General features: G+C 39.6%; 1 protein-coding gene across 1 annotated transcript in view; it reads right to left on the bottom strand.

The window, feature by feature from the left end:
- LOC108978973 overlaps positions 1–8,278 on the bottom strand; it is an 11,168-nt gene extending 2,890 nt beyond the window's left edge. The window contains exons 1-7 of the mRNA XM_018949501.1: positions 6,965–8,278; positions 5,860–6,897; positions 5,311–5,799; positions 3,900–5,100; positions 3,520–3,842; positions 1,359–2,521; positions 135–296 (exon numbers count right to left, since the gene is read on the bottom strand). Of these exons, the coding sequence (XP_018805046.1) occupies positions 135–296; positions 1,359–2,521; positions 3,520–3,842; positions 3,900–5,100; positions 5,311–5,799; positions 5,860–6,897; positions 6,965–8,008 (5,420 nt within the window). The 5' untranslated portion in view covers positions 8,009–8,278. The remainder of the gene's footprint in view (positions 1–134; positions 297–1,358; positions 2,522–3,519; positions 3,843–3,899; positions 5,101–5,310; positions 5,800–5,859; positions 6,898–6,964) is intronic.
- Positions 8,279–20,108: the final 11,830 nt, after the last annotated feature.

Below are 20,108 nucleotides of genomic sequence, written 5' to 3'. Positions count from 1 at the left end.
AAAAAATTTTAAATTAAAAAATGTTCAATTACAATAAAAAATATAAAAAATTAGCTTTTATAAATGTAAACGTAAAAATACATTGTTCTATAATATATATGTATGTATTTCTATAAATTAGTAACCGTACCCACCCTTTAACGGTATTCTCAATGATATTATCATTGATCTGTAAATGCTGCAAATATTCCTGCAAATAATGCGCATGCCCGAGTATAACATATTGCGAGAGCAGCACTTCAGCCCAGTTTATGTCGAAGCCGCAAGCGCGACTGAGTATAAGCGTCTGCGGCACGCTGAAATATAATAAGAAAATATGTAAGAAAAATAGTATTTTTAAAGAAATCCATAAAAAGAAAATACAAGACAAACAATTCAAAAATATAAGTATACAGAAAATCCAAAAAAAAATAAATAAAATAAAATATGTCCAAAAAATATACAAAACCAAAACAAAAAAAAAAAAATACATATACATACATTTGCATTTATTATTATAACAACAAAAATATGAAATTCAAAGAAATTTGTCATAAATATACATACGTACGTACATAGTGTGAATTTTTCTACAAAACCAGTGTCAATTTTTAAAACATTAGCTATAGTATTAACCTATCGAAGCAAACAAAAAAAAAAAACAAAAAAAAAATACAAAATATTGAATTTCAAAAAAAAATATATACAAATTAAATTAATTAGCTAACAAGCTAAAATAAAAAAAAAAAATGCATAAGTGTGAACTAAATATTTGTATGCAGTAGTTTTTGTGTCCCTGAATTTTTAGGTTTTAGTGAAAAAATTTTAGGCTAGCGTACGAAAAAGATTGTATTAGAAATTATATGCGTTAGAATAGGTATTTGTATTTCCTGAAATGTGAAAATGATTTGTACAAACAATTTCAACGAAATAAAAAATAAATATAGAAAAAAATTTTAAGTAACTTTATATCAAGTCTTTTTTCAAATTATTTATAATTATACTCTGAAAAGAACAAGAAGTAAACATAAAAGACTACTTATATAATTTATATGTACATGTGTACATATGTAAATAACCAGCGAGACGAGCTGAGTCGAGTTAGGTATGTCCGTTGTCTGGCAGTTTTTGAAATATCGTTCTGAAAATTTCCACATATGCTTTTCTCTCCAAGGAGCCAGGAGGATGACCGATATCGGATCACTATAGCATATATCTGCCATACAAACAGATGGATCAAATTCCAAAAAATTTTTTTCTTTAATAAATAATCTTAATTCGACGTGAATGTGGTTTTCATAACATTTACCGTTGGTCGGTTATTTCAGATTTACTTATACATACACATAGTTCTTAAAAGTCATGCAACATCCACTCACCTCAGCTCCGCATTGATCAGTTCACGAAATTCCTCACGCGTCTGCACATTCACCACACACACACATAGATGCGTYTCCATGGCGTTGCGATCCAAGGCTTTGCTGGCCAAATCAATTTGCACAGCCACCATTTCGGCCAACGAGGCGACGCGTTGCGCCAACAACAATTTATTGTCGAGCAAATAATTTTCCGTTGCATGCGTGTAATATTCCATAGCTTGCTGTAGCAGCACAAGCAACTCGGGCGTGGCACGCAGTTTGGGTATGAATGTTTTTGTCGGATTTGCCGTTGTCAAATTGGCCATGGACATCTTTTCGGGCAATTGGGCGGTGTTAACAGCCGCTTGATTGATGATCTTGGCCAGCACGGCTTGCGCATCCTGCTCCCACATTTCGGCCAGCTCCTGATACATAAGAAAGTGCAGCGCTGTCAATTTTAAATATTCTCTACCGTTATTCGGACAATATTCGCGTAGATATGTGATTATTGCCTGTCGCAGACCGATTGTCTTCTCCTCATCGAATTGACCCAGTAGCGATTCGAACTGTTCGTTCTTGAGCAGCGAATCGAAACAGTAGAACATTTCGCGATAGCGTCCGATGCCGCTGAGCATGCGCACAATTAATGACCACGACTTGGCCTGCGTGAGCACGGCGTTTAAGGCTTTGGCGCGATTCAACACATTCGCTATGCCTTCCATGGAGCACTCGTGCACATAGCATTGATGCGCCTTGATCAATAGCTCCACATAGATGATGTTCTGCTTCTTGTGTGACAGCACCTGCGCCGGCGGCAGCATCGGCCCGGCATTTGTGGCGGTGGTAATCGGTGGTATGACGGTCGAAATGCCATTGCTATTGGTGGGCAGGCCGTAACGTCGTATGATTTCGGCGAGTCGCTCGAATACCGTATTGTGTTCGTATGGTTTATTATCTTGGAATTTACGATATGCTTTCAATGCATCACAGTATTCAAGCAGACAATTGCCCAGCTTCGTCGTGTTGGGTACCAATTCCAGAAATAAATGCAGATCACGATCGATATTGTAGCCCCAGACGGGCGTATTTTTGATCGTGTTTTTCGCTTGTTGATCGGCAGTGAAAATGTAGAAGCGTGGACGCACGATGGCCGTGGCAAGTTCGGTGGCCAGCAGTTCAGCGATCTGTGGGACGAAAGTGTATAAAAATTGTAATTTAATTTGGGAGCTACAAAAAGTAAGGAAGATCTGATATTTAGCGGAACCGAAAATACTTTGCTTATTGTCTGAGAGAAAGATGGACAAAAAAAAAAAAGATGCAATGCCCTTCACAAATATAAAAGATTCCAAACGTTTACCTAATTGCCGGTGTACGCCCAGGAAACTTGCTGTTTCGATGTGGTCGGACCAAAGGAAGAAGTGTGTCAGATGTGTAGGGTTAGCAAGGCATGCAAAGAGTTGGCTAGTGTCATGCGGAGACTCATTGCACGCTGGACACATGTTTGATATGTCAGGGTTTATTCTGGATAAGTAGGAGTTTAAACTGCTACAGTATACAGATTGAAGCTGCGCAAGCCCTTCGTCTGCAATGGATGGTGGTTTGACTCCAATTACGCCATTCATAGGGAGTCGAGGAAGGTGTTAGGGTACCAGTTGCGTCCAAAATCTGGTCGGCGTATTGTTTTATGTCGTCGACGTGGTTGAGGAAGGACCTCTTGATGCTCCTAGGAGGCGGTTCAGCTCCAAGCAGGGCATCATTTTTGCGAAAGCACCCTAGCGGCTCCTTTAATGGGAGCAAAAGGGCCTTATTATGCAGGTGTTCGATGGGAGACATCAAGAGGCATCCTGACCCCACAACAGACGGTTCAACGTTAACCGCATTTACCCAGATTATATTCGACCAAGGGCTGGTATTTCGGAGATCTAACCCCGTTTAGATTACGATCGATCAGTTCATATGGCAGCTATATGTTATATTCATCCGAACCCGGCGGGTCCGCCAAATGAGTAGCTTCTTTCTGAGAAAAGGACGTATGCAAAATTTCAGATCTATATCTCGAAAACTGATGGACTTGTTCGCGTATATACAGACAGACGGACAGATAGATGGACAGACGGTGAGATCGGTGCTATATTATATTTAGTTCGAGGTATAAAAATACGAAAAGCCAAAATATTCTCACCTCCTGCGGCGTCATATGCGTCGATGTTATAATATCACTCACAACCAGCAGACGATGTAGACAACCTTCTTCGGAAACGCTTTGCAGTAACACCGTTGTATCCTTCGTGCGCAACACATCCAAGTACTCTTTATCTAAATACATGGCAGCACGATATACCATAACAATGCGACGTCCAATATTGACGCCATACGTGAGCTTGGAAGCGATGCCTTGTATGGTCTCCAACGTTTCGCGCTTCTCCTTGGACGGTATCTCCTCAAACTCGAGCGTCGAACAACTATCTGAAAGATCGCTGCTGGCTTTTGAGGGCGAATTACGGCCTGAAAAATGAAGAGTTTGAAATATTTAACAAATAATTTCACAAAACACAAACAAACCTTCGCGCGTCAGCAGCCCACTATCCAGCGTGCGTTTGTTGAATTTGGCGAATGAGCTTATCTCGATGTCACGCAGCATTTGGCGCTCCTCCGAAGACATGCTGAAAATGGTGGTCACACCCTCAGCCAGCGCCATGCAAAACACCACAAAACGCAAATCGATTGGACGGCATTCGAAGAGTTCTTGCAGCCGCAATGCCTCCACAATATCACCTTTGTCCAGCAGTAAGTTGAGTTGCGCTTCCAGACGCGCTTCCATTTGCTTGGTCATCGGATGTTTTATGCTGACATTGAGATCTTCAACACCGGCGAGCTCCTTCAATTCGAGAAAAGACTTATACAGTACACAACGTTCGTGCAACATGATCTGCTCGTAGTATTCCGAGTGGTAAACACCCATTTCAGCGGCGACATCATCATCCAGTTGTAGGTAGCATATGAACATTTCGTACTCGATTTGATCACGATCGAATGATTCATTCGGAAGGAGATGATGTTGCTTGATAACGGTAAGCGCACGCTTCAGTAGTTGATACTTGCGCGCGCATGGTCCGGTAAGGCGACCGGCGGCGTAAAGATAAAAATTCACCAGCAATTCTGGCGGCAGTGAATGCTCCGCGATTTCGTTTTCATACAGTTGAAATGTCTTAACCGCATATGGTTCCCTGCTGTCAGCCGATTCAGCTAACTCCAGCTTAGTTACCCATTTGCTGTAGACGATATCACTGATCGGTTGTTGCAGCAGCGTGGCCAGACGCACGGCGACATCGTATTCGCCTTTTGCACGCAAATCGTCCAAAAGTTCTTCGTACACCTGATTATTTTCCACGGCAAGTTGCTCGAAATCGATCGTGTAGCATTCGGCCCAGCCAGGACGCGATTGCAGTGCTTCGAAAACGGCGTGCAAACGACAAAAGTCCATTTTGACGCTAATGTCGCTCATGTCGGAACGGCACATACAGCTAATGAGCTTCTGTTGCTCCAGCGTCGATTCGAAATTGTACTGCAAATGCACAAGGAGCAGACGGATGCTGTGCTGCATGAGCTCGTGGCGCTCGAGTGTGGCGCAGAAGGGCACTGTAACGGCATCGTTGCTCCACGCAAGCAGAAAGAGACGTAGCGTGTGCACATCTTCATCGTCGAAGTGGCGTTTGTGTTGAGTGCGCTGTAAAAAGTGGCACAAATGTGTAAAAGCGCTGTCCTGTAGAGAAAAGAAGAATAAGCTTGCTGAATTATTATACCTTGAACAGGGTATAATAAGCAAAGCGAAGTTCAGGCATGGTGCCTGATTGGCAGGCCGTGGCCGGAAAAAAATCCGGGTCCGTTCCATTTAGGCTTTTTATGTATTATTATTCAAGACAACGGGGTAATTTACGAACAATTGTTCAAATCGGACCACTATAGCACATACCTTGAAGAATATACGAAAACTACGCAACAGCAGACCGGTATCTCCATGACGCACAGCGGACTCCACCAACAACCAGGTAACTTGCTGTATATGCAACGTGGACAATTTGAGCACTTCAGTCCATTGATTGGTGGCTACAGCCAACCAAACTAGCCACTGCCACTCGATATTGGCATGATGCACTGTGGCAGCTAGCACCGCTAATACTGGCAGTCTGTACTTCACGCAATTCCGCAGTAAATTCCATGAAGTCGCATGTGTATGATGATCCTGCATGAGTTCGAGAAATTTACCAGCACTGCTCACCTGCTCTTCATTTATGAGCGTGCTGCTGAGTAGCACAATTGCAAAGAGATCTAGACGCCCGCAAGCGTCCGGAAGGAAATGCAAGCGCTGCTGACTGGGTGCAGTGCGAAATAGCGCGCTATTGGGATCATTGCAAGCAGAACTAATGGACGAGGTGAGCGTCTCAGCGGAGGTAGTTAGTGGCTACAGAGTAAAATAAAAAGTCAAAACTTAAATCTTTATAAAAATAAAAAGCATACACACATTTGCTTCAGCTTTACGTGCGGGTTTCTTATGTTGACGTGAGAAGCTGGCATGACGCTTCACCTGCGCTGGCAATTCACACAAAAAGGCGCGCAGCATATGCTCACCCATGGCGCGCGTCTCGAAGTGCCCCACTAGAACTTGTAGTTGTGACAGCGGCACGTCAAAGTATTGCATGAGCACCAGCAGACGCCACCAATCGTCTTCTTTCGCATAATTTTGCATTACTTTCATGGGCCATTGGCGTTGGCCGCTGCAGGCGACTAAGCGCATCAGCGCTTGGTAATCTTTCAGTGGAAATTTGGCTGGTTCTTTGGTAATCTGCTGTACCAAAAGGTTTTCTACACGCGCAAATAACTGTGTGTAATTTTTGGCGACCACGCTTTTTTCGTCCTCCTCATGCTCCAGCAAGCGACACAATTTCAGGTAATTACGCAAATACTGTGAATCATAGCCGAGCATTTCGATGAAGGCGACGCAGTGCGTGACCAACTCAGAGTTCTTGGAGTGTTGTAATGCCAATTCGGTGACAGTTTCGCAGGCGGTAAAGAGATGACCTTTGGTTAGTTGACCATACTGTTGCAGATGGTCCATGATAAGGTAGTAGACGGCATAGCAACTGCGTTGCTGTTTCAAATAATGCAGAAAGTTGAGTTTATACTTTCGGGCATATTTTGCACACAGCTTTTCATTGGAGAAAGAAGCTAACGTTTCTGTTTGCAGTTCCTTGGAGATTTCTTTTATATCGATATGCTTGAATTTGCGCAGAAAATCATAAGGTGTGGGCATACTTTTGCCTTGCCCGTTACTGCAATTGTCAACACTCGTGGATATATTTGATTCGCTATTGTGATTTGGATTTCTGATGGGTAATGTTTTCAAATATGGAATGTTTTGTAAACCAGTTGTGTGTAAGAAACAAATTAAAGTCTCCACACTGGGCTCGTTGTTGAGAAAATCGAATAATGTGACTAATGGTTGTTCAGCGTTAAAATCAATACTTTGATGCTCTAGATACGATTTGGTCGCTTGGAATACCTTAAATGAAAAAAAATGTATAAATTGCTTTATGAAATAATTTATAACAAAAGTGAAAATAACCTACTTTTCCAAACTCTTCCAACTCATCGGTTTTGTTTTCTTTTAATGCTACTAAAAACCTGAGCAGCTCCTCATCGTCCGGATATTCTGCAAACATCTCTTCCAACTCGCGCGTTTTAACAAAATTCCGTAACAGCAGCATGTGTAGACCGCGCTCGAGTAAAAATTGTCCTAACGGCAACTTTTCTAATATTTCACGGTTACGTTCCAAACTTTCGGTAGTGCAAAGCCGCCGCACTACCACAGACACTTTATCTCTTTCATCGGCAAATAGGTATCCGGCCGCCGCAAAGCAATTACGTATCGTTTCATTAGGTGTCTCCAATGTTTTTAATGCATACTCATACATTTCCGCTTCAAGTACCCACTCACAATATAATACTTCCAATTTTGTGTACTCCACTTGTGACAATTGCCCTGCTAATGTGCACCAACGCACTAATTGTGCTAATTTCGCTTCGTCCACCAAATAATTCCACAAACTATACTTATCTAAACGTTCCAAAAGCTGCGGATTGTTGTTAAAAAAATATAACTCCGCTAATAATTTATTGAGATATGAATCATCGCAATGCACCAGCGTTTCAATATTAACGCGTCGTAGTTGCACTTTGCACTTCGCCACCAATTCAGGACATGTTTGTAGTTGCTGCAGCAAATCCCAGTAGAATTGCAATTGTAGCATATCAGTCTCATAATTTTGTGGATCTTTCTTTTGTAGATGTTCTATTACAAGTTCGCGTAGTTCCTCATCGTCACACTCACAAGCGAATTGATAGTAGAAACTTTTAACATCACGCTTTACATTGATTAATACCATTTCCGCCTTGCATACCAGTCGTTCAGTAAGCAATCGGTGCACATACGTTTGTACAACATCTTGGAAAAATTGCTCATATTCCGGTATTGGTAGTTTCCGCTTACGTGCCCAATACTCAATACAGAGATCAATATTTTCACCTTTTGTGGCCACCTCTTTAATAAGCGCAACTTCACTAATACCAGTCCAGGATTTGAAGAGTTTATCACGCTTATAAGTGGCGCTCATGTTTTTACTTGGAAAATCGCTTCTCTCGATCTTATAATTGTGAAATAGGTTATGACATTTCCTTTCACCCACTTAAGTGGTTTCCTTTGTTTTTGGAGTGTAAAAGTTTAGCTGTTGGAAATTTTCCTTCACTTTACATATTCTGCTTCGTTTGATAAGCATCCGAATCTGTCTATTTGCTTAGTTTCCTATAATCGCTACCGTAAATAGCTGTAATTGAATAACAAAAACATTAAAATTGTTAAGCAATGAAGAAATGTAAAATTTTGTTTCTTGTTATCAGCGATGCACCAAAATTACGAAGCCGTTTAAATAACAAATCGACGGCGTTAAGTTGGAAATTGCCATAATAACTTTGGTATGCAAAGAGAGTAATGACAAAACAAATTAAATCATTAAGGAAGTAAAATATGTCTTTTTCTGCATATTAAAATATTTTCATGTATTTTAGTAACGTCTCCTTCCTCGAAAATAATTGTAATTCCACGCCGTTGGTTGTCTTTTAAAGAGCGTCGTATATATAACACATCTGTTATTCAACAGCTGTTTCTTATCTTTTCCTTAGAGTTGCCAAGCCATCCTAATATTGGATAGAATGATGGAATAAAATAATAAGTTTTCGGCCAAATTCCTCAGCGTTAAAGTAAAATTTTTGAAATATGTATAAAATACGATATATATCATATTCGAGTTTCGAAGTTATACGAAAAGCAAACCACACTTAGGTCCAAGAGAAATAAGTGAGCTAACTCCTCTGGTTAGGAAAGACATGATCGGCAAAGTGAATAGGACCAAAACCAATATTGTCAGTGACTCTGCGCACCATTGAAGAGGAGTTCCGAAAATGTGAAATGGGATCTATACCAGCTAAAAGTTTTTGGACTAATATATACGCAGCTCCTTTGGAGAGATACTACCTAAAAAGTTCAGACGGAACTATGTACTTCAAGAATTTACACTGAAGCTTTTACTTCTCGTATGACAAGAAAATAATTACAAGAAGAAGAATCGGAGACATCAGAGCTATATAGGCTTTCTTAATGTATTGGATTGGATGAGGAGATGTGTCAGAGAGAGGATGACAAATTGGCCAAAGATCGCAGAGCATACCTCTATTTTTCTCTTATCTATTATAAGGCCTATATAGCAAACAGGAGGAGGAGGGGAACGACAAAATAAATAAGCGTTTAGACTTCCGCTAATAAATCCCCCGACTCAGCCTTATAGATCTCAAATTTTACAGTCCGGGATTCCGAACTTAGTCGAACTTAGTCTTCGTTAATAAATTTATATTCGCTTACAATCTTCTGGTCATATCCATGGTCGTATGCAAAGTGAGTCGCTTAAATAGCTCAGCTCAGTTCTTTGTTATTGAACTTCTGATTGCTTCCGAGGAATGTCACAACCATCTGTTGTTATTTTGTTTTATACAACATTTTTCTTTATTATTGTTTTTGTTTATGTTTAAACTTTTTCAACAGCCGTTCATTTTTCGTGCCATATCAGGTTTCGACACGAACTACTGTTACTCCACTAAATACTTCTGGCAATTCGGCTACTAGTGTGGCTGTGTAACTGTATCCGCGTGCAACGGTGCAAACGTCCTTCACAAAATGTCACATACCCTGGCAAGTCAGCAACGTGAAAATTAACGAACATTCAGTTTTTCCCTTCACATTCGTTTTTAACGACAGAGCTTGAACGTTGACCTCACGAGTGGAATGTGGAAATACGTCCACAGGTAGTCATTATGTAGGTATGTATGTAAGTATGCAAAATTTTGATTAAGAATTCTGCTTGCAACAACGATGTGTAATCATATGACTAATATAGGGATTATCCGTTCCAATTAGTGCTATTAGCTTCAGCTTCTTCATTGAATGCTACTACTTCAGAGAATGGAAACGATTCTCTTTTTTTCTTGACATTGCGAAATAGGGTGTTATTCTCTAAAGTACTTAAGCCGATATCACAAGGAGGTATTGCTTGATAAGAGATTCGTGGTGGTCGATAGAGTATTAGGAGGTCTTAGGTGTATTTCCCAGAGTCTATGGATCGCATACTATATTTTGCTGCCCTTTTGGCGATCTAACACAGTTTCTATCACTCACTTCTTACCTAGTGCTGATTTGCAAATACTTGAAACAGAGAATATTTTTGAAAAATAAAAAAAAAGTATTGACAACATCGATGCCTAGTTTAGGAAGTCATCATAATACGATCCTCAATAATTCATGAAGAGTAAATAAATGCTTTGTTTCATAAAGATTACAACGAAATTAATCTTTCTAGATGATAATGTCTGAAAGAGCTTGGTCCCACCTTTTCGTTTTTGTGGTACGCAATTTGACTTCAAACAGTAATTGAGTTTTATAAAAGCCCTTTTGAAAAAAAAAAAAAACTTTTCAACGTTTAAAGAAGTAGTCACGCGAACAGAACCATTACTTTGGTAAAAAAATTTGCTTGATTTGCATTTTTTTCCGGAGTAAGTCTGAGTACCACGTTAGATCTTCTCTCTCTCCCTAGGGATGGATGTATCCTTCAGGTGGGTGGTTTTTGCCAACCCAGAGGACACAGGTTCTAAGACCGGAAGCCGTGAGTTGCTTGAGCCATATGTATAGGAATCGTTTCTGGCAACTCCCAAGTGATGATCTTCCCAGAGAACCTTTTTCAATTGCGTGAAGTTCTACACATTTCTCCGTCGTCTGCAACAATCTGCACCTGCTACCGTCGGAAGAGTCTCCTCAACATCGCATATAAGGTGAGTACTGTGTGAAAGATGAAATCTCACCGTCAACAAATTGATTGGACCGGATCAGTGTGGCTATAGGTACAATCTTTTATAAGAGTGTATACCTACTGTCGTACGTCGAAGACATCGATATCATTCGTCGCAACAACCGCGTCATTAAGTCTGCTTTCTAAAGACTGGATAAGGAAGCGAAGCAAATGGGTCTGATAATGAACGAGGGCAAGGCGAAATATCTCCTCTCATCAAACAAACAGTCGTCGCACTCGCGACTTGGCTCTCATATCACTTTTGACTATCATAACTTCGAAGTCGTAGATAATTTCATATATTTTAGAAACAGTATTAATACCAACAACCACGACAGCCTCGCAGAATAAGTCTTGCCAACAGCTGTTACTTCGGTCTGAGTGTAAAGTCCTCTCTCGACAAACAAACACAGAGTTTTGTCACTCATCATCCCCGTCTTTCTATATGGTGCAGAGGCATGAGATAACAACATCTGATGCGTATGTAGATGTTACGAGTCTTCGAAAGAAAGGTTCTGCGAAAGATTTATGCTCCTTTGCGCATTGGTCGTACAGTCGATCAACGACATTGACATAGTTCTGCGAATTAAGAGGCAGTGGCTTCGCTGGCTAGGTCATGTCGTTCGAACGGATGAAAATACTCCAGCTCTGAGAGTATTCCATGCAGTACCAACACTAACTAAGAACCATAGGAAGAGGAAGATCTCTGCACCGTTGGAAAAACGACTGGCGCGTTGTTATTAACTCAACAATAACCGCGTAAGCGCTGTAGCGTAAGACGAAGATGAAGAAGCAAGCGTTTCTTACTTCCCCACAGTCTTTACATATACATTACTCAACACTTTTCGGGAAATTTAAAAAATGTGTATTTTTGTAAAGTTTCACATATGTAGATAACATAGTTTCGAAAGAAATATATTTCACCCAACATTCGCTTGCAATAACTTTCCCTTAAAACTAATCGATACCACTTGCTATCACTGTCATCTTTTAACTCGTGAATTAATTTTAAAGTAAACAAGCTTATAAATACAAAAATATCCATGTTTACATGACAGATTGGGGATCTGATTGCACCAAACGCGCCTCGAAACCACATTTTCTCACATAACGACTCATTACAAGTGTCCATGTTACAGTTCAACACCGAAGAACTTAATAGACCGATGGCGTAAGTGCTAAACACCAGGTTCGCCCGTATTCAAGGCGACCAGTAGTAAGTTAAATTATACACACATTCAAGGTGGTCGAAATCATTCACACTTTGCTCCGTGACATTAACAAGTTTTCGCTTTTTTCCGTACGTAAGCCGGTGACGCTCAAACACCGGCCTATTACAAGACAGGTAGATTACTTGTATGGCAACTGGCGACAATAAATCACCGACGAAAGCAGCTGAGCGATCACAATGGCCGGTGTTGGTCGCGCCACGGAATTACGACAAGCTGCTGCTCACCAAAAAAACTCGCTAAAAGCAGCTACAACGCTATAACGCGGTACAAAATTTTAAAGAATGACTTCCAAGAATGGCAGAAATTAGGGCTTAGATAATTTCACTGATTTGTTGGCGTGTCTCTCATTGCTCCTCTTTACAGCAGTTGTGTTTCGCAGTTGCTACTGTTGTTATTGCTATAATCGTTTGTTGTTGTTACAATTTTTTTGTTGTTGTTGCTGCTGTAGCCAACATAACTTGTGAACGTCACGTGGTAGCTTAAATGGCATATGAGCTCAGTTTATGCCAAGCTTAGGTCAATGGCGATAAGTACGCGAGAGGATCTGCGCGGCCAGTGAATTGTCTATGTGTGTGTGTGTGTATGTGCACAAAATTTATATGGTGCGTGTAGTTATTTCTAAGCTGGCTAAGCTTGTAGCTGGGAAACGGATATATGTGACCATTATGACAAATGAAAATTAATTTTCACACGCCAGACAATTGTTAAAAAAATTATATCGTAGAAAACAAAAAAATAAAAAATAAAAATAAATGCAACAACACAGTGACTTATAAAAAGTGGTTTTTGGGTTTTTAGCTGTTGTTTGTGTTATAAAGTGTACATAGTGCTTTTATGTGGCGTAAAGTGACGCACCTTTTTTGCGATTATTTTTTGCTTTGCAGCCAAGTATTTGTAATTATATAAACATGCATTTACAGGGTAGTTGTTCCCACATAATAGCAAAAAAAAATTAAATTTCGGTGTATTTTTGACACTAACAGCATATTTTCTGTAACCGGGTGTCAGCTTAAAACCATTTTTCTTATGGTTGATTGTTTGAAAAGGCACTACGGCCATCATTAGTTCCATTGTGCTTCCGGTTGGTAACCAATTCAGGCTTCATTCAGCAACTCAATAATAAATCTAATTTTTTCCACGCCGGTTGCCCAATACATCTCCAGTTGGAGCTTTGGGAGCCGTGGAATACCTCCCATCTCAACCGACTCAAGATTGTGTATCCGCATAGATAGTGGCCCGGTGTCTTATCATCCTTCGCGCATGCTCTGCATTCCACCGACTACACTATTCCAGTCTTCTGAAGGTGGGATCTTAAGGGTAGGTGCCTTGTTATGACTCCTGAAATATTACTAAGCTTCCTTTTCCTCAAAAGTAGGAGGTTTTCGGCTTTTGGTTTGTACTCCATCAACACTACTCCGAAGTAACTTTGTGATATGCCTTGCCTATTGCTTCAAACAACCCTTGAAGAAGCTGGATGTACGACAGCAGCTTAGATGTATTGTGTCTCCAGCTCCCGAGCGCTCCGACTCGTCTGCATTTGTGTTACCTTCCATTCCTATATGACCGGGTACCCAGATGATATTAATCGAATTGCCTACTAAAAGTCTAGGTTTTGCCTTCTTGCATTTCCTAACGCGGTAAGATTTAGTATTGGCTCTATTAATCCTTAATTAACGCTTGACTATCCACTAGAAGATTTATGGACTTGTGGCTAGAGCTGAAGCTCACTTGGCACCTTTTGTTATGCCCACAATTTCGACTTGTGGGCTCATTTGCAGTCACTTATGTATTTTGAAGCTATCTTTTACTACAGAATAGGTCCGCTAATGTTCTCATTTTTGATGTTTCAGTGAATAAGCAGATTGCACAATTGGAATTGTCAACCCGAAATTGGTAAATTTTTCTTTATTAATGTGACTTTTCACGGAGACTTTCTAGAAAACGGAGTATAATTTCTCTTTGCTAAAGAATAAGTTATAAAGGACGAATCTCGGGTTTTTTACCTGCACACAAAGCATTAGAGAGTAGTCCGCCGAAGAATTAAGCTCGCTCGCTGTGCGCTCGAGAATTGTCAAGAAGTGTTCGGCCTTATTACCAATTTTATCAAGATTTGTGATAAGATTTGTAAGGTTCGCTTAAAGCTGTAAAGCCGATGAGCTTGCAAGAAAGGAGGCTCTTGTTTTGATAACAGAAGCCTGGAAATTGGTTGGAGCTCCACTGTGTTCTAGCTAAGTGGAGTTTTATAACAATAGACGACAGCTGGGAAAGTCTGAGCTCGGTGTACACCGAATCTTTGCATGGCTGCGAAGTTCTGTGGGCCTAGAGTGAAACGCATAAGATCCTTTTGATTACTTCTTCTTCTTTATTAGCGTAGACAGCGCTTACGCGGTTATAGCCAATTGGATTACTTATCCTCAGAAATGTTCATCGCACCGTAGTTGTTGGAGTTTTAACCGAATACTGTCTAATATGTATACATGTGATGAAGTTAAAATATTGACAGACGCCAATCCTCAAAGTTCGTTGGAAAGATCGTGATCTGAAACCTTGACAATTTGTTCTAGATTCAACAGCTATCCAAGAGTTTTAAACAGCTTGGACGTTATACCATCTGTGAACAGGCTAATTTTCTGGAATCATTATTTGTCGGTAAAATTGATCTTTGATGGGTTTAAGCGAGTTCTCAATAACTGTGGGCCACAATTTCCGAACCTGTGAGTTTTGGTATCATAAAGAGCCGGTGTTTCGAGTTAGATACTCGTGACCTCCGCCGCGGAATCAACCCCGAATTGTAATATAATTTTGATCGCTATTAGATATTTAAATTAACCACAAGATAACACTTTTCTAAAGGCTATATTGACAAGTTCCACAGAATGAGGATCACGTGCTTACGAAAATTCACCATTAGATATTTTTTCATGGTTGTCAAAAAGCCGAATATCATAACAAATGTGTGGTCCAATCAAAAATAGCAGAGATATCGTTTCTATTAGGAAATTTAAAGAAAAGAGGCCAGGGCTGTTTCATAAAACATTCTACGGGATTGAAAAGCGATTTGCCAGTAAGAAAAAAATGTCAAAAGCATCATTTGGACCACCCTTTATACATTACATACATAAGGTAAAATTATATGGAGTCGCTGTCTGTAACAAAAATGTGTTCAAAACAAAGTTGAAAAAAGCAAACAAGTTATAATGCGAAACTAAAAGCTTAAAATAAATACAAAATTGTAAAAAAAAATGTAAGTATCTACATACCTGAGTAAAAATATGTATACGCCACATGTGCGTCTGTAAAATATATATCAAAATACAAGCCACTAAAATTGATGAATGAAAAGAAGTAGCTAAAAGTACAAGAAGTAGTGTGAGTAAGTAGCAGGAAACCTCAAATGGCAAGCGAAAAGGGTCCAGTGGGTTCGAGTGTTGGGTATTATCTGTGCGTGTTATCTAGAAATAAATTAATATGAAATTAAATTAAGTATGAAAAATTAGCAAAGTAAGTAATGTGTATTAATGACTTTAAAGGCCAAGAGCTTAAAACGCCACAATCAATGGGAAGCGAAGGAATTTTATTGAAGTTGAACCGCAAGAACCGGTTCTGCTCTCGTACGTGTGCGCATGCGTGAGCGCTGCCGGCAAATGGGCGCAAAAACAATTTTTGCTTTGAATTCTTGCGAGGTAGTTGGGCCAAACCAGTGAGGCAACTAGACAAATTATAAGTAAGAAGGTAAAAAGCCATGAGGTTAATTTTAAATTTATTATTAGGAGTATTTTTTATTTTATTTTATTTATTTGATACTTAATTTTCTGTGCGATCAAATAAAGTTTGGAGGTGCTTTCAAATCTGCAGTTAAGGTTTGCTTGAAAGAAGGGTCGTAAGTGCTTTCCACCAAGGCGGTTCTTAACTGGTAAAGAGAGTTGTATATATGAATATTAATTTGGAATCCAAGCTCCATTATTTCTTTGGAAGCAATCTGCGTTATTATCATAAAACAAACTCTTTCTGTTAAGTTTTGCTTCCGTTTGAAGGGCCCACAGCCATTGCTCCTTGTGCGATTTGATAAAAAAAAAAAAAAAAAAAAAAAAAAAAAAAAAAAAAAAAAAAAAAAAAAAAAAAAAAAAAAAAAAAAAAAAAAAAAAAAAAAAAAAAAATACTGTGATTGAACTTTATTCACCACTTCAGGAGCTTTTCTCTCAGATGGCCATTTCTTCTTCGCAAAGTTCATAAAAGGTTATTTTTCGCTTCTTTTGAGATTATTGATACAAAAAGTATGGGGATTGTTTGAAAATCCAATTACAGCACAGCTGCGGAAATTCAAAACCACCATGGAGGGTATATAATATATTGTTATGAAGACATCTTAGAGACCATTATGTGATATTCGGTAAAAATAAAATTCCAAAGTTATCTCAAAAGTTCGCTTTCCTCAGCAAGATCCAACCATCTTTATTTTTGAGCCGATTATAATGAAGTGCAATCATCATGGTTAATGAYTATGAAATGTTTTTTTCCGTCTTTWTGTCAAAACCGGCATAATTCATGGTCAATTATGGTAGGCTCTTTGTAGGAAATAAAACTTTGAGTTAATCAAATACACTTAGTCCCTGAATACCTTTGAATGTATACCCGATTTCTAACATAGTGGCTTGTTGAGCATATAATGAGTAATCTGAATAGAGATTATTTTTTTAATAGTCTTTTGACAGATCAAAACGTGAGTCGTGTCAAGCTGCATTTTACGTCTAGATCTTAAATAAAAAGCATACAAAAATATCTTATACAAGAACTGAAGCCASTTTACCTTTCCAAGCGACATCGCTTCGCTCTATGGACTCTTGAAAAGTTCCAAAAAGAGCCGACGTTTTCGAGYCAAATTTTGTTYAGTGATGAGACCCATTTTCGACTCAATGGGTATGTAAACAAGAAAAATTGTCGCATTTGGAACGAAGAGCAAGCTGAAGAGACTCAAGTGCTGACATTTTATCCAGAAAAAATAACGGTTTGGTGAGGTTTGTGAGCCACTGGAATCAACGACCCATATTTTCCAAAATTATGCCGATATTTGGTTTCCACAAGTCGGCGCCACTTCCCACACATCACATCAATAAATGGATTTWTAGAGAAAGCACTTCGGTGAGCAGATAACTTCACGTTTTGCATMGGTCGATTGGCCACCAAGATCGTKYGCTATCATACSGTTATACTTTTTTCTGTAGGGATATGCAAMGTYYAAAGTCTATGTGGACAAYSTCGYWTCKATTAAGGCCTTGAAACAAAACATCACGCRTGTMATTCGCCAGTTACCAGTCGAARTGCTCGAATTGGACTCWACGCATGGACAACCTGGGAYATAGCGGCGRCAAACATTTGAAAGAAATAACCCCCAAAAAGGAAAACCAAAGAATGTTCCTACGAATGACGATAAACATTTGCCATTCAATTTGAAGTAGATTCTGCGCTTTTTGCTTTAAAAAATATTGAACCAGGAGATTGATCACTGTTWAGTTGTAATAAGAATTGCACCTGTGAAAGATATGGAACATCTATGCAGCCGAAATTAAAGTTTTTTTGTTTTTTGCTTTTTTGACGAGATACCAAACATGACGAGCAGATGATATTTTTCGAAGCMTATTTTTTATTGACTCATTTACCAACATTCACTTGCCACAAAAKAAACATATTTCGATAATTTTAGAAAGCTTTTAAGTCAATTCCGCTCTCCGAGTTTGTTTACATGCTCATCAAACACGCCAGCAGCCAATTGAATAGCGGGAGATATGGTGCATGCAAATGCAACATGTGATTGCCGCTACTTTCAGGCGGCAGGTGGTAGCAGAGGGAGAGTGCGCCTGCTACCAGACGCTCGCTGTGGGAGTCGCGCAACCAAAATAGCGCATCTGCCATGAAATGTATGTCGTATGAAAGTAAAGCGACGGACAAACATGTCGTTTAAATATAAATGAGAATTTACATGAAAATTCAACATGCTTTTTCATATACATATGTATGTGTGTGTGTGTGTGGCATATGNGACAAACATGTCGTTTAAATATAAATGAGAATTTACATGAAAATTCAACATGCTTTTTCATATACATATGTATGTGTGTGTGTGTGTGGCATATGCAAGTTGCACGCAATTTCAATTTATTTGATTTGATTTCATTTAATTTTAGTTTGTACTCCTGCGGCGGCTACAGATGCACAGATAAGCAGACAGCCAGACTAGCCAGCCGTGCTCCAAATGTGCGCGATTTTACCTATGTGTATGTGTGTATTGCGATTGTTGTTGTGGCTGCAAGCGTTGTATGTGCACGAATTGGGTCGCTTGTTAATATTGCAAAATCATACGGCAATAATACAGTGAAGTTGTGCCGCTGCTTATATTTAAATGCATTTACATGCACGTGCACACACACTCACACAAGCACAAACACAAGTGCATAATCCAACTTGTTTACCTTTTCCATTTGTGGACTAGTTAATTCGTCTTTTTTATGGAGCGGTACAATATTATTTTTATGACTATTTCGCCTTTATGCTTTTAGTAAACATGCAAAGCAAAGAATGGCACAGCAATTAAACAAAAAAAAAAAAAACAGCAACAACAACAACAGCGCATACGGTTTTATGTCATAAAATAAAAGTATGAAAGCAAAAAATGTGACTAAAATGTCTCGACTTCGCGCGAGTGTTACATGTGGGCAAATTGAAATTGGGCGCACGTAGTTGAATGCCGTACGCAATTGCGCGCTGTGCGGAATTTTCAAGTGTTTCCCAGCGACTAGACGGCGGTGGCGACCAACAGCTTATTTATATAGAAATTTTAGCAGCCAAAATTGTGACGAGCGATGAAGGGCGTCCGTTAGTCAGCATTCGGCTTAGAAGACAGCTTAGTCGACTTATTTGCGACCCAGGCTGTAATGATTGCACAATTAATTGGCTAGACTATTGTTACAACAATTTTTGTTCTTTTTATCGCGGGGAAAGCTTTAAGAAAGATCGAGAGTTTTAAAATTTTTCTGGCTCTACATTGCCAATGTCATCAAAAATTTATATAGTCACCAAGAAAATTTGCTTCCTAATTCAAAAGCTGTCGCAACTCCAACGACACCAGCCTCATTAGTTCTAGATTTCAACTGAAGGAGTTCCTTCCTCTTTTCCTGTCACTTTCAATAGTTTTGAAAAGATTCTAATGGTCGCTTACATCTACATATGAAGAGGGTAGTCTGGAGGTTAGAAGCTTAGAGGTTCTTTATAAATTTAATATTACAACAGTACGCTCCTTCTGTTATTCTTCGTATCATTTCGTAGAAATTTCGAGCAGAGTCCCTGTCGGCTAGAGTGCCAAGCTCTTCATACTCACACATTTCGACCTCTCTCTTTTTTTTTTTTTTTGCAAATACGTCTGGCTTCCCTCTTCAACTCTCGGTATCTATCCCATCCTCGACATGTTGTGGCCAATTGTAACATGGCGATGGTAGGTAGTCTGCTTTCTCTCCACTGCGAGACTGTACTCCTCATCGTACCAGCGGTTTTTTGCATTTTCCGAAAACCAATGGTTTCGTTCGCAGCTATACATAATAAGCTTGAAATGCCGAGTTGCTGATAAGTGCTCTCAAAGAGCAGTAAGCAAATCGAGTAGAAAATCGTTCAGTTGTCTGGTCGATCTGGTTGATGGCTTTTCAACTCGGGGACAGTCAGGTAGCTTAATGAGTTTTCATATGCTGGCATATAGTACTACAGATAACCATATTTCGGGACCCGGCGAAGTCGATCAATCTCCAACCCTTTGGGAATGTTTCATCATTATCGAACGTTGTGGCTAAATATACCTTCTTTACCCCCCCTGGCGTTAAAGTCGCCAAGCACGATTTTAACAATGTGGCGGGGGAAGCTCTCGAAGGGGTACTCCATATCTAATCTTTGGTCACATCGTCTTTCTCAGCGATGTTTTGAAGACTTTCATCCACCGGAGTGAATGACAAGATTCGCGACGGAGTCTCTCTCTACCATGAATCCCACCCCGAATTTGCGCTCCATTATATGCCCGGTGTAGTAAATGACACGAGAACCTACTCGCC

The sequence above is a fragment of the Bactrocera latifrons genome, unplaced genomic scaffold (assembly GCF_001853355.1).
Source record: "Bactrocera latifrons isolate USDA-ARS-PBARC rearing strain unplaced genomic scaffold, ASM185335v1 scaffold_13, whole genome shotgun sequence".
NCBI lineage: Eukaryota > Metazoa > Arthropoda > Insecta > Diptera > Tephritidae > Bactrocera > Bactrocera latifrons.
The sequence above is the reverse complement of the archived record's forward strand: the minus strand, read 5'-3'. Positions and strand labels throughout refer to the sequence as shown.